At 37.9% G+C, this 15,482-nt stretch overlaps 1 protein-coding gene across 1 annotated transcript in view; it reads right to left on the reverse strand.

Annotated features, from left to right (window-relative positions):
- Positions 1-15,482, reverse strand: part of TBL1XR1 (TBL1X/Y related 1) — a 141,414-nt gene that overhangs the window by 12,229 nt on the left and 113,703 nt on the right. The window contains 10 exon segments of the mRNA XM_051983193.1: positions 2,223-2,297; positions 2,441-2,562; positions 4,630-4,690; positions 6,633-6,730; positions 6,838-6,901; positions 8,646-8,787; positions 9,010-9,142; positions 10,244-10,333; positions 10,336-10,468; positions 13,022-13,167. Coding sequence (XP_051839153.1) covers positions 2,223-2,297; positions 2,441-2,562; positions 4,630-4,690; positions 6,633-6,730; positions 6,838-6,901; positions 8,646-8,787; positions 9,010-9,142; positions 10,244-10,333; positions 10,336-10,468; positions 13,022-13,167 — 1,064 coding nt within the window.

Here is a 15,482-nt window from a genome sequence, read left to right on the forward strand (position 1 = left end):
GGTAGGAGAAAACAAAGATCACTAAGTACTAACAAAGCTTTAACAATGCAGCTTTTCTGTTAGTGTGTGCATGTATGTTCTCAAAAATATGCGGACATCATCTGAATATTCTATTGAGAAGTCAAAATTATTCTACATTAGTGCAAAGACAATCTCAAACTGCCCTACAATCAAGTCTCATTTTGCACACTATCATGTTCTCAGAAAGCTAAAGTCTCAAAGTAAATTTATGTCCAGGAGACAAGGAGTCCATTCTACTGAAAGGATGACTACAATCAATAAACTTTACACATAACATACTTTGGAAAGGGAAATGCAAAAACGATAAAGTGCAAAAGACTTAATTATCTAAGATCTAAGATCTAATTATTTATATTTTCACCACCCTAAAAGGTGGTAAAAATATCACATCAGAAATTCCCCACCCACTTCAAACTATTTTTTAAATCTACCTTTAAATTATCTTTAAGGCCTAGCTGTGCTAGACCTAAATTTTATTATAAAGCAATGGTTATCAATACCATTTGATACTGGCCAAGAAATAGAGTAATTAGTAGTTGATCAGTGAAACAGACTATATGGTTTACATATAATCTATGTATAAAGAATAGGAATAGTCAATGATTATAGTAATCTAGTGTTTGATAAAATCAAAGACTCCACCTTTTAGAATTAGAACTCACTATCTGGAAAAAAATTATTGGGAAAACTGAAAAATAATATGGCAAAAACTAGGCACTGATCAACATCTTACACCTTATATCAAGATAAGGTCAAAATGGGTTCATGATTTAGACATAAAGAGTGACACTATAAGCAAGTTAGGAGAACAAGGGATAGTTTACCTCTCAGATCCGGGGAGAAGGGAGACATTTATGGCGAAAGAAGAATCAGAGAACAGTATGAAATGCAAACTGGATTAAATTAAAGAGGTTTTGTACAAACAAACCCAATGCAGCCAAGATCAGAAGAGAAGCAAAAATCTGGGAAAAAATTTTTTACATCCACAGGTTCTGATAAAAGTCTCATTTCTAAAATAGAGTTAACTAAAATTTTAAAAAAATACTTGCCATTCTCCAATTGATAAATGATCAAAGGATATGTATGATTTTCAGATGAAGAAATTAAAATAATTTCTAGCCATATGAAAAAATGCTTTAACAATGACTATTGCTTACAGAAATGCAAATTCAACTCTGAGGTAACATTACACATCTCTCAGATTGGTTAAGATGACAAAAAGACAATGATAAATTCTGGAGGGGATGTGGGAAAACTGAGGGACTAATACATTGTTGGTGGAGTTGTGAACTGAACCAACCATTCTGGAGAGCAATTCTTTTTTCTTTTCTTTTTTTTTTTTGTTGAGACAATTGGGATTAAGTGACTTGCCTAGGGTCACACAGTTAAGAAGTATCAAGTGTCTGAGACCAGATTTGAACTCAGATCCTCCTAACTTCAGGGCTGGTGCTCTATCCACTGCACCACTTAGCTGCCCTAGTGGAGAGCAAGTCTGAACTACACCCACAAAGAGCTATCAAACTGCACATATCCTTTGTATTTCTACTGGGTTTGTATTTTAAAGAGATCATAAAAAAGAGCAAAGGACCCACATGTACAAAAATGTTTGTAGTAGCACTTTGGGAATTGTAAACTGAGTGGATGCCTGTTGGCTAGAGAATAACTAATAAATAAATTATGGTATATGAATATAATGGAACATTATTGTTCTATAAGAAATGACAAGCAGAATGATTTCAGAAAATCTTGGAGAGATTTACATAAACTCATGCTGAGTAAAATGAGCAGAACCAAAAGAACACTATACATAGCAACAACAGGATTATGTGATGATCAACTGGACTTGGCTCTTTCCAACAATGAAGTGATTCAGGCTAATTCTGATAGATTTGTGATGGGGAGTGAATGTGAATCAAAACATAGCAGTTTCTCCTTTTTTGTTGTTTTCTTGCTTTATTTTTCTTTCTCATTCCCCCTCCTCCCCACCCTTTTTGATCTGATTTTTCTTACGCAACATGATAAATGTGGAAAAATGTTTAGAAGAATTGCACATGTGTTAACCTATTTGGATTGGTGTCTAGGGGAGACAAAACATAAGGTTTTGTAAAGATAAATGTTGCAACTATCTTTGTATATATTTTGAAAAATAAAAAGCCATCATAAAAATGAATGAACACGTAAATAAATAAAAAATAAATTACCTTTAAAGTCATGTCATCAGAACAGGATGCCAGAAGGTTACCAGTTGGGTCCCATTTGATAGCATTTACTTCATTCTAAAAATAATTAATCATATTAGTTTTTCATTATATACACGAAAACACAAAGTTCAGTATAATTTCCTTAACATCCATTTGGTAAACATTAAGTTACAAAAGACACATCTAAACCACATGAAAAAAGACAAAGAGTTTCTTACTGTGTGTCCCTGGAATGTTTTAATAGGCCTATCCTGTCCCAATTTACAGACATGAATGCACATATCGGTGCTGCACGAGGCAAAGGTGTTGTTGCTTTGCCAATCCACATCCAGTGCCGGTGCTGGAAACAAAGGAGGAAAGTGTTAATGCACAGGTATGGTTCTTAAAAACAAAAGAGTATAAAAATTCAACAAAAAGATAAACTTTTCATAATTAATTTTACAATTTGTAAGGTTCAGGAAAAGAAATGTTTCAAGTCATCCAACTGCTACACTGAAAAATCACTTCCATTTGGCTTTGGTTTATCCTCTATACAGTATGAATGACACACTTTACACTTAAATAAAATATAGGGTTTTTTTCTATGTTGAAATATTTCTCATATTTCAATATGAGAAAAAACTGATAAAGGCAGCCAGAGTTGGATTGGACATTTAACAATGACGGATGACATGACAGCAGATCTTTCTAACGACCAAGGCCTGTGATCTAGGGATCTATAGGGCAAAAAATAGGAGAACTACAGAAAGAATCCTGCTTTATTCTGTGTACAAGAACACCGTGGGAAGAAGTACCAAAGGTAAAAAAAAAAAAAAAAAAAGTGACAAGGTAAGGGGTAGTAGTGTTTTGGAAATGGTGGTTCAGTAACTGTAACAGTGGTGATGGTTAATGGTAGTGGTGGTGCTGCTAGTTATAGCAGGAATAATAATATCAACAACTTGTATCACGGGATAGCTTGCAAAGTGATTTACAAACATTACCTCATGTGAGGGATATGGCATTATTATTCTCATTTTACTAATGAGAAAACCTTGGTCCAAAGATGTGTAACGGCTTGCCTACAGTTCACTGTGTTTTATGTTTCTTTCTTTTTTTCTTCTGTCCTGGTTTTTCCTTTTTATTCTGATTTTTCTCTCCCAACATGACTCATAAAGAAATGTGTGTTTTAAAAAGTTAATATGCATGTATAACCAGAAAAAAAAAATGACTTGCCTACAGTTCAGAATTAATCAACATCTGCCACAAGGCTGAAACTCAGACTCCACATTATCAGGTTTGTTCTCTTCCTCATCTATATCTAACATACCATACTGTGGTCACAACTGTATTAAAATGAATGGAATACTTGACCTGTACTTGTACTCTACTCATCAGTACATAGTTTGTACCCCTTAAAAAGGAACACTAGCAAACCAGCCAAATCATGGTGAAAAGACCACACATGCGGCCCCGAGTCCAAGGCTCCAGGGTCTGAAAGAAGCCACAATGCTTTAGGCTGGAGACAGAAAGCTACCCTCCCTGGGACGGTGGGAAAGACAGCACTGGGCCCGGCTGTTAAGGTGTCCTCACCTGCTCTTCTCCTGAGACACCGGACAAGCTTTCCTATTATTTCTCATTAGGATCAACCAACACTTAAAATGAGTGCACAGCTGAGGGTCCACCGCACTCCTTGATTGGTAGCAAGTGTTTATACATCCTGAGTTCTATTGGGGTTCTATGTTTCTCACTTCTCTGTGTTCACAGCAATGTAATCCCAAGTGTGACTAGCTACCCCCAACTGGTCAGAACTTCCAGCAAAATGTTTCATTGTGCATTTATTATCTACATAAAACCCAAGTAAGATCACATGAACAGACTGTCCACTTGATTAAAATGCTCTAAACGAGTGAGAGGGAATCAGATTAAGAAAAAGCACAATGTCATGATCTCTTAGTGTGTGGATATTAGGTGTTGAGTACCACAATATTTTTATAATATATCTTACAAATAAGATAGATAACACTTTTTTTGAACCACACACAATGCCATTCAGGAACATATCTAATGGGAAATAGTTCAGCTGTTTGTCTTGTTTCTGGCCCTCGATAAAGAGATATGAAGGCATGAGTGAGCACCATAAATGATATTTTTCTTTAAAATTCAGAAATAATCTGGTCATGTGTCTTTATTATTTTCTATATGATGATTTATATTATTCTAAAACTATTTACATTATAAATAATTCTGGTATTATTTTCTATATTTCTTTATTTCTATATAATTCCATAGTTCATGCAACAAGGAAGAAATAATCTTTTAAAATTATGGAGTCTGGATTCTAAAATACCAAACTGTTTTATTAATAGTGAATTAAAAAAAATTTTTAAGAACACAAAAAGATCCATGTGAATAGTAAAGGAAATTTTACCTGAATGAAAAGGGAACTGCTGCTTGGCTTCCCCAGTATGTGCATCCCAGATAATTGTGGTCTATATTTGTTATTTATTTTCAAAAGAAAAAAGAAAATTAATGAAACTGCAAAAGTAATAGCTGCCTTATTTGTGACCCTCCACAATACCCATAAAACTTTATTCAAGTGATATAAAATAACAACTACAAATTCTACTTTTAAACCTTTAACTTGTATTGTAAAGAATATGATCATTCTAAGCACTTTAGGAAAAGAGTTGAATATTTGGGGACTGTTTTTTCCTATGTCAGTTCTATTAAGATTCAGATTCTCTGCATCAATGATCATGACACATACAATGAGTTGCCAGGCTGAACTAAACCCCTTCTCAACTATGTGCCTCCAGTAACAGGCTCTTCACCACCTCTGAATCCTCACGCTTTCTCTCCGAATTGAGATGATCAAATCTGAAGTGTGCACCTGTTTTCAAAAATTAGGAATTATTAAAAAATCAGCTATTCTCCAGGAAACCTTCCAGACTCGAGTCTGACTGGATCTTTCTCTTTTTCTCTCTTCTGGGACTTCCCTTTGTAATTTGTTTTTTTCTCTTCTGAGCTTCTAGATTATCCTCAATATATATTGATGCTCTGGTACTTTCAAGACTGTACTCACGACCTACCTACACAGAGCCTTCTCAAAGGAGAGACTTTCGGCATATGCCCACATATTCATGTACATGCTACTTCCCATTCATCTCCCTACAGAACGCCGGCCTGTCAGAAGCGGACAGGAACGGGTTCCTCTTTGTCTCTGTGTGCCCAGCGCTTGGCCCCAGAGTCAGCACTTCTCGTGAGAACAGAAAATTCTGGGCACAGCTTGTACTTAACATTTGCTAAATGAGCGTTACAAAAAGCTGACCTGAATAAACAAAACAAACATTCCTAGGATTCCGATACACATCCTCAATATTCGAATCTTTCCCTCTACTACTGCTATTCAGTTGGTAGCCTGAGGTATCAGCCAGATGATCGGCTGAGATTTTGGGTAACCGCCCCCTTATTGTACTGGACTAAGTTCTTGATAAATCTATTTCTAAGCAATTTGTAATGAAATTTCTTTTCTTTTCTTTTTTCTTCTTCTTCTTCTTTTTTTTTTGCTGAGGCCATTGGGGTTAAGTGACTTGCTCAGGGTCACACAGCTAGGACGTGTTAAGTGTCTGAGGTCACATTTGAACTCAGGTCCTCCTGACTTCAGGGCTAGGGCTCTATCCACTGCACCACCTAGGTGCCCTATAATGAAATTTCAAGGTAAGCACACTTATGGGGGTTAGACTAAGAGGCTGCTTTGAGTCATTTAGTCCCAGGTGCGGAGGGAAAGGAAGGAGGAAGAAGGAAGTTCATCTGGTAGGAAAATAAGACACACACAGAGCCCCCGAAGGGGGGGATGGAAGGGCCTAACAGCTGGCAGGCAGCATGCTTTCCAGTTAGGGCTTCCCTGTGGGCTTATGTCTGCACTCTCTCCCCCTTGGCAGACTGAGCTCGAGGGGACTGAATGCTCTCTCTCCAACAAACTCAGAAGCTGCCTTGGAGCTCCACAGCTCAGAGTCCTTGTGATAACAGAAATGGAGGGACTGGAGCTGGAGTCACTGAAGAGTCTGCACAGCAAGCACTTAGGGGGCCTCTAGGCTTTGTCCATGGGGTCATCCCACAGGTATGTTGTAAGAGGAGTGTGATCCACCCACTTCTGCTCATATTTCAATCAGAGTAAAATGTGGCCAAAAAGATCAAAATTGAAGGTTGGCTCGTGTAGAAGTATTTCTGGGGATGGGTCCATGAATAAAAATATCTCCACCTATGCTATAAAGGCTGCATCAAAAACTTGTTCTTCACAAACATAAAGTACTTTATGTCCTAATCATTTACTATTTGCAATGTCATTGGTATAATGGGGGGAAATTTTAAACTTTCATTAATATTTTATAGGAACTAATCTTTGCTAAAGTTAATTTAATTTTCTCTTACCTTATCCACTCCGGCACTCAGGATGAAATTTCCTTTCTTGTTCCATTTTAATGCAAAAATAGGACCTTTATGTTGCCCCAAGGTGCTAGCAAGATTACCTGATGTTTAAGAAGACAAAAACATTTTAACTATTTGGAAGCTTGTAATACATAACAGGAAAAATGAACAGAAAATATAACTTTTTTGTTTGTTTTGTTTGTTTTACCATCTTTAGTCCATATTCTGGCAAATCCATCATATGACCCAGTGGCGAGAAGTGTGCCTTCACTCTGTTAGGAAAATAGGATTATTTTTCATTGACAGAATCCCAAATTGTTCTGTGCATTTTTAAAGAGACTACGCTTACGTGCCCCAAGATAGTCAAATAAGTGTGTCACAGTATATCCTTGATTTATTTTTAGTTTTTTATCTAGGGTCTGGGAGTGCAGGGCCCTCAGCCCCTGCCACACATATATAAAGATGAAACATTTTAAAAAGTACAAGTATGTAATGACAAAAAGACAAAATTTCTGATGACAAAAAAGACAATTGTGGACATAGTAGAGAAAGAAAATTAAATTTCTAATTCCATTACTGTTGAAAGAAAAAAAAGATTAAGATGAAAACACCTCAAGATGAAAAGAAACATCAAACCCTTTCCTTTATTAATTCTTTCCTGTTGCTATCTAAATCAGAAAGAATAAAAACACAGAGAACAAAAAGAACAGGAAAGACAAGAAGCTGATGTTATCATGACTGAAATGAGTAACACAAGACTTTTAGAGCAGGAGAACAGTAGGTGAACTCTCTTCTAGGCTCAGTGCTTCACGGTGTTGTCCCTGGTGCAGCCTGGGAAGATGGGGAGCAGCCGGACACGGGAACTACACCGAGTAAGCTCAGGCAGCAGACGACACCTCTCAGGGGGCCCTTCTCCAACTAGTGCCAAGAAATGAGGGCACTTGGACTCCAACAGGTCAGTTCGCTTTCAAGGCTGTCCTGGGCACTGTAAGCCACTCCATGCCATGTATTCAGGAAAACCACTTGTTTGTGTCTATAAATACTAGCATGAACAGGAGGGCAAACCTACAGCTCGAAGGCCCTCCAAGGATATCCAATGCAAAAGCTCATTTGAGAAAGGGGGAAACTGAAACCCAGGCCCAATAAGGGAGCTGCAAGGAGCTACAAGCACAAGTGACAGGCCTGGAGGGGAAACTCCGAGCCACTGGCCGAGTGGTGAGCATTCTCCCTGCCTGTTTCTGCCTTCCAGGCCCTTTCCTAGTCATCTCTCTAACAGGCTTCATTTCCATCACACACAAAAACCAAACTCCACCATCTTGTCAAACTCAGAGCAGGATAAAGCTACTATTGTTATGAGCAGGTGTCTGTCCTTTCTGAGGTGGATCTAAACATATAACCAAAGACACACTTTGATACGAGGCTCCAGCCTCAGTTTGTATATTCCTGCATTTCTGAACAGTTGGTGGGCTGACTAGTGAAATGCTTCAGGATCACGACCTAAAAAGCTGCTCGCTCTCCAGAAGCAGTTTTAAAGCAGACATCAACCTGTTGCCCCCTTGGAATGGGCTCAGGGGGATGCGGAAGAAATGGTGGCCTGGAGATCCGGACCAGGGCCATCATTGAGTCTGGGAAGTTCCTCTCTCCTCCCAGCCTGTCGGAGCTGCCACAGGGTAAAGGCAAACACAGCAGCGTGTGAAAATCTATATACGACAGACTTCCAACCACGCCAGTGTCCAACAGGCCCTAGCCAGGAATCCACGGTTCAAAAAGAAGGGCCCCGATAAGGAAGCTCCGACTCTCCCATCAAACCTTTTCCTTCTCACTGTTCTAAATGGACACAGCCAAGACTGCTTAGCCCATAGAAGATAACTTTGACTGGGGCAAGGACACTCAGTCTGTGGGATTTCTCATTTTGCCAAGAACCTAACCCAAGAACCTGCAACCAGAGCATCGGGATACTCCGAGGAAGCCCTAGGGAGGAGGCAGGCCTACATGGGGCAGGGGCCAGGCACTCACATTCCAATCAAGGGAGGTCACGTCTTTGTTGCTGGGCACATCTTGCCCACCTTCCCTGATACAATGGCGGAGGACTAGCTGGGTCGAGCCGCTCGTGCTGTTCTCGCTCAGATTCCATATTCTTGCTGTTGAGTCACCAGATCTAGGAATCAGGAAAAAATGGTTTATCATCCCCATCAAGTTACAGTGCAACATTTACAAACTAGGAAGGGCTAGAGAAAGAGTGAATAGCAAATGTTTCATTCTACAAAAGTCTCTGAAAATACGACACCCTAGAAGACTCCAGCAATACTTTGGGCTGAAGTCATAAATTCATAAAGTTCTTAAGCATGACCCATACTTTGCTTCATTGTGAGAGACCTACCCTGAGGCTAGGAGATCACTAACAGGATTCCAGGCGCAGATGAACACTTCTGACTCATGACCCCGTAATACCACAGCTTTGTTTGAGGGAATTTCAACATCTCCATCTACCTCCATCATATCTGTATGGTTATCTGCAAGAGAGAGAAATGTTTATACAAAAGGTGTAAAAGCACAAATAAAAGTGTTTTGACCTGAAAATTAGCAACATGTACCATGTAACCAGAATCTGTTTGTTCTTAAAGAATAAAAGTTAGGGAATTCTGTGATTTTTGCAAAGCCCACCTCCCCTTTCCCCCCCATAAAACACATTAAATATAATCAAGCAGGTATGCTTGACGATAAAATGGGATTTTTTCCCCCTTTGTCTTTATATTCTTCACACACAGAAGGTACTTAATAGTTGTTGAATTGAAGAGAATTAAATATATAAATATATGAATATAATGTTACCCATCTAAAAATATAAATGCAGGTTTTGAGCTGGGTTTTCTAATCTGCTTTTCCAGGATATATTGACAATTACTGGCAAATAAGAATAATAAAAAATGTTTGTCACATTTAAAAGTAGCAAAAACGATTTTAATATTCCAAATACTGGAGTTGGACAAGCTAGACGGAGCTAGTAGAGATAGGGACACTTCACCCCAACATGGCTGACCAAAAGATTATACATCTCCTGAGTGAAATATAATCCATGCCAATACCATGCTTTGTTTCTGCCAGTAGGGGTTGCTGATATATCATTCTTACAGCGTGTTGGGAGAAACAGCTGGGTTATATTTAGAGCTTCCTAAGGTGTTTTTTGTTTTTTTGAACTTAGAAATCAAATAAGGGAACTAAGAATTTAAGTCAGGAAAGATACATTTTCCCCTTTAAAAAATAAGCCAAAGTGATAACCCCTAACTAATGCTCTGGCAAGATAATAAACTACTGGGTAATAAGCAAAATAATGCCAGAAAAACAAAGGCCCTTGCTCAAACTGCGATGTACTCAGTCATGCGACAGTTAGTTTAGAAGCTGACACAGGCGGTAAGTGGAAAAGCACCTCCTACCAGAATTAAACAGCTATCTGAGGACATTTCCAAATCTTTAATACGACTGAAAGAAATATTGATTATATTATGTCTATTTTACACCAGCTGGCCCACACACAAATTTCAATGAAGTTCGAGGCGGATGCAATCTCAAACTCCTTGGGCTCCCCATCGGTCCGAGCCTGTGTCTCAGCTTACTTGCTATACTATGGGCTCCGTTTTCTTCTCCATTTGCAGTATTTTCTCCGTTTTTCGCTGAGCCCTGCTGATTGGTGGTGGTGGTGGTGGCGCGGCGGCAGCTGCCGCCTGTTGTTGGGCAAGTTTATCTCTGTACGCTTGCTGTCTGGTCTGTACCACGTCGGGCATCACAGCATCGATCAGTGACAAAGACTCTATAGGTCGTCCATCAAACAAGGTACCATCCTAAGTTTGAAAAGTCAGAGAAAGAAAAATAAAGGTAACAGGAAAGGATCCACTGTTCTTAGACTTTGGACATTTGAACATTTTAGAACTGAAAACAATGCCAAAAGCAAATCCATGTGGATGCTGATCTCTGTTGTACAAGAGGAAGGAAAGGAAAGGAAAGGAAAGGAAAGGAAAGGAAAGGAAAGGAAAGGAAAGGAAAGGAAAGGAAAGGAAAGGAAAGACATTTACGTGTGAAATGTCTGCTAGAGGCAGGTACTAATTAAACTACAAACCTAAGAGGGATCCAGGGACAAAAACTGGACAGTCCCTACCCTCAAAGAGCTTCCCTGCTATAAAGACCCACACTGACAATGTGTCAGTGTCTAGCTATTTAGACAGAGCTAGAAGAGAAGCTAGGAATTCTATTCCTGTTTCTAAAAATCTCAAAATCTAAAAAAAATTCAGGGGCCAAGGTAAGAAACATGTCTGTGGCTGGCTATTTGAGGGAGGGCTAGAAGGGATGGATCTCAGGGATTATTAGGTCCAATGCCAGCATTTTTAAAAGAAAGAAACTGAACCTTAAAGGGCTTAGGGGATTTGTTCAAGGTCAACTACAAGAGTTAATAGAAAATCTGGGAGCCAAACTGAGGTCTTTTTCTAGTTCCAAATACAGCATTCATTCCACCAAGTTTTATTTGTGACTCATTTAAAATTGTTTAGTATCAAGTAAAATAAAATAGGTGCAATCTGACCTCACACTCTTCCTAGCTGTGTGACCCTGGACAAGTTACTTCACCCTATATGCCTCAGTTTCCTCTTCTGTAAAATGAGCTTGAGAAGGAAATGCCAAACCTCTCCAGTACTTCTGCCAAGAAAACCCCAAATGGGATCACAAGGAGTCAGACTCAATTGAACAGCAATGACAATTTTAAAAATATATATATATATACCATCAAGGCATTTTAATTGCCATGATTACAGAATAATGACACCTCAGCACATAAATAAATAAAAGGAAGCCATAGATACACACTATAACATCAAATTTAGTCTGGCCAAAATAATTTTTTAGGATGATTCACTAGAATCAGAGAATTTCATATCAGAAGTACATTATCTAGTGTGAGAGTTTTTAACTTGAGTTCTGTAAATGTGTTCTTTTAAAAAATATCTTTAAAGCTATTTAAATATATTTGATTTCCTTTGTAATCCTATGTATCTTACCTCAGTCATTTAAAAATATGCTTATGCAGGGGCCATAGGTTTCTAACTATATCAAATTAGTCTATGTTTTGAAAAAAGGTTAAGAATTCCAGATCTAGGCTAAAGAAACTATTATTTCAATGGTTAGGAAGTTTTCCTGATGTCAAAAAAGAGTTACAAGCAAACAGGAATTCTATTCTCTTGACTCCTAAATCCCAGTATGTTTTTTAAAGTTCAATGGTATTTTTACAAAACTCCAACCTTGAAGAGTTCATTCATTTCACCCATTTCCTTTGTGATTACATAGAGATACCTGGGTTTGTTTGATGAAAACTATCTGGGTCCTATAAAAGCAAGTCACTTCCTTGTTAAAGGGTTTTTCAGCTATAGAAATTACAGCTAACATCAGGTTAATTAGCTCAGGAAGGCTCCATACTTAGTGACAGTCCTCTAATCTATCTACTAGAATGAATACTTTTGGCAGGAAACAAAGAAAAAAATGGGCTGTTTTATTCTAAAAATGTTTGGAGAAACAAAACTGTGTAATAACTTTAAATCCAATCTCTGCAATAATAATGATGTATTTAATTTCATAACACTCAGGTGCTATTGAAGAAATGCTCTTGCTAGAGAAGCCTACAGAGTAAATCAACTCTGTGTCTGAGAGAAGGGCAAGAATATAAAGGACTAACTTAAATCTATGGTTCTCTAATAAATCAGCTAACCCACAGTCTAACTATTCCAAGAAAGATTTCTCTTCAAATGAATGGTCAGTTCTTTAAAAGGAAAAACATCCAAGCATTATTCAAGTACAAAAATATACGATGAGATGGATCATGTAGTTAACAAACATTTGGAAAATGGAAATTGTACGGGCAAGTGGTGTTAGATGGTGGGTCTTCATAGGACTTAGAATCTAAGAGTGTAAGATAAGCAAAAATGATATTTCAGACTACAGTTACTTAAGTACATGCAAGGGCTGTGAAACAAACTGTTTGTTATGTGAGGTCAAAGGGGGCATCAGGTAAGCTTTTACAGAGGAAGAAACAGGTGAATCTGGTAACAATTCAATAGAAGATTCACGGGCTTGGGAAATAGCCCGACCCAACAAAGAGATGGGCAAGTCCAGGGCACCCAGTCTGGCTAAAATGGGTAATGCCAGGAAGGGGTGGGAAGGGGAAGGTCTCCCCAACAGGCTGACAAAGCTTTCCAAGGATGGACAGACTGCTACAACCCCAGGGAGGGGTCAGCACAAGTGTGGTAAATAAGGGAGTAAATCAATCAGAAGCTGGAATGTTTTTTTTTTTTCCAATGATACTTGAGTGGAATATAGAAAAAAGCCATTTTATGGAAAGAAAGCCACCATACCTCATTAATACTGACTTCTGCCTCTACATACTGCAGGCCTTTCTGGATGATAGAAATCAGAGCAGCAGGTGGAACCAGGGCACCATTGATATTAGACTGGCTGATATGGCTTTCTATACCAAAGGTAAATGCTGAATGAGAAAACCCTAAAGATAAGAAAAGAGACATAAGAATTTATTTCCTAAGAGGCAACATAACAAATAACAGCATTTTTTTTTAAACAAACTATTGAGGTGAATAATAATTATAAAACACCACAGGAAATTACATTCCAAACATTATTAACTCCAATCATACACCTCTCCCTGAGATTAACATTTTTTGATGAAGGATATGTAAAACGTCATTTAAATATGGTCACGTTTACAACTTCATTCTCCATTCTCTATCAAGGCTTTATAGCTCTGTGATATTTATGTTATATGAAGTTATATATCTTCAAGTTTTCAAGTTGAAAGGTCTTGAACTAATAGGAGTTAGGCATTAATGAAAAGAGAAAAATTACAGAATTTGACTGCTAAAAGGAATTGGCAATTATCTATTACAAATGTTTTATTTCACAGATGACAACTAAGGCTAGGGGACCTTCACTGCCTTGCTTAAAGTTTCACTGAGCTTATTATTCATGGTAGAGTAAAACATTTACTTTTTTTTCCCATATAAATTATAAAACCTAGTAGAGACAATCAATGAGTACTTATTCTTATGCTAATTATGAGATAAAAGGTTTGTTAAAAACAACTTATTCACATAAAACAGGAACTGCTACTTCTTAAGAATGAAGGAAAACTGTTTTTAAGCTCTTAGAAAACCATTCTGTATGCAAACGAAATGCTCAACAACAAATGTGCTAATTACAAAATAAGTCTTGCTTATAAGATTATCTAGGATCTAAAAATAGAATAAGAGAGCCCAAGTGAGCAAGGAAAATCCAGGCTCTCTCTACTCATCAGCATTATGATTCAGTCTCATTCAACATAGACTTACTGCTTCTTGCCAAGTATAGTGGGGCTCCATGTCACAAGTCTTACTTAAGTATACATAAGTTCCGAGTAGGGCAGGCCAGACTTAAGAAACAAATAACCACAATATGAAGCACAGTGTTCTAAGAATGCCCTTCAAAATCACTTCTTTTTAAGTGAAATTTACTTTTCAAAACTATGTACATTTAATTACTTGTTTATTGTGCATTAAAGGGGCTTAATATGTATACATCTGAAACTAAAATCAGGTAATTCAGTGAAAAACTATTTTCTTTTAAAAAGAAGCCAGAGAATATACTGTACTTTATGTTAAGACATTATTATTTTAAAAATACAAGTAAATACATACCTCACAAAGGATTATACAAATGTTTCCTTAGTTCAGGATTTAACCCTTCGAGCTCTTTTCAGTTTAGTCTACCCCAATTTTTAAATATTCAAAGAAAGAATCTTACCCTCCTTGATAGTCACCAATGTTCACTAATAGAGCCAACTAATGTTAAATGTATTTTTCATCTGTTTCTTATGCAACATTTAGTCAGCAATATTTTACCCGTGGCTCCAATGCCCCTCTTTGACCTTCAGCCCATTCTGATTCCTTAAACAGTTCTCTCTCTCTTTCTGTGACCATCATGATAAAGATCAGGGCAAATGACATTGGCTAAGACCATATTTGTGGCTCATAGATGGGAATTCAGTGCATGGAGAGAAAGAAGATTTCAGCTCAGCCTTTATTTTTTCCTTTTTACAAGAATGGCTGAGAATCTCAGCCAAAAGGCAGCAGCCTCCAAATATTTTGGGTAGAGAGCCCTGCTTTTCAAACTCCCTAAGTCTTGAGGTCTGTGTAGTGAGGAGAGAGGGAAGAGAGGAATGAAGATCTAGTTCTTGGACAGAATAGAGAAAGAAGCTATTAATGTCAGCTGAAATTGCCTCTCTGTTGCAAGAGTCCTGGCAGATCATAAAGAGAACACCAGAGCAGTGAGCTGCAGTCACTGCCTCTGGGGAAAAACAAAAATATATTGTTACTCTTACAGAGTCCCTTTTCTAGTCTTGTATTCTTAATGTTAATAGGAGTACCTGTACCTGTTGATGACATCAAAACAGAGTTTTTTTCTCAATTAAGTCCAAGGACTAAGAAGCAAGCCAGCCTCACAAGTGGCAAAAGGAAGCCTGATGAATGACTCGTGGTGGTCAAAGCTCCCTCTCACAGTCGTCAATGCACATTCCTCTTGAAATTACTTTGTGCATTGTGTAAGAGAAATGTTAAGATTTGGTAAAAGACTAGGGAGCTCAGGAGTCAAGGATCAGACTACGGCTGTAATCCATGGTGACTGGAAAGCGGATGGGGAGAGTTTTGGAGAAAGAGGAGTTTTAGACATGATGATATTTCTGAGACATCCAGTTTTATGTTAAAATAGACAATTGATGATGTGGGACTGAAGCTTAGAAGATATCTAGAGTTGGACATATAGATCTGG

The sequence above is a fragment of the Antechinus flavipes genome, chromosome 3 (genome assembly GCF_016432865.1).
Source record: "Antechinus flavipes isolate AdamAnt ecotype Samford, QLD, Australia chromosome 3, AdamAnt_v2, whole genome shotgun sequence".
Taxonomy (NCBI): Eukaryota; Metazoa; Chordata; class Mammalia; order Dasyuromorphia; family Dasyuridae; genus Antechinus; species Antechinus flavipes.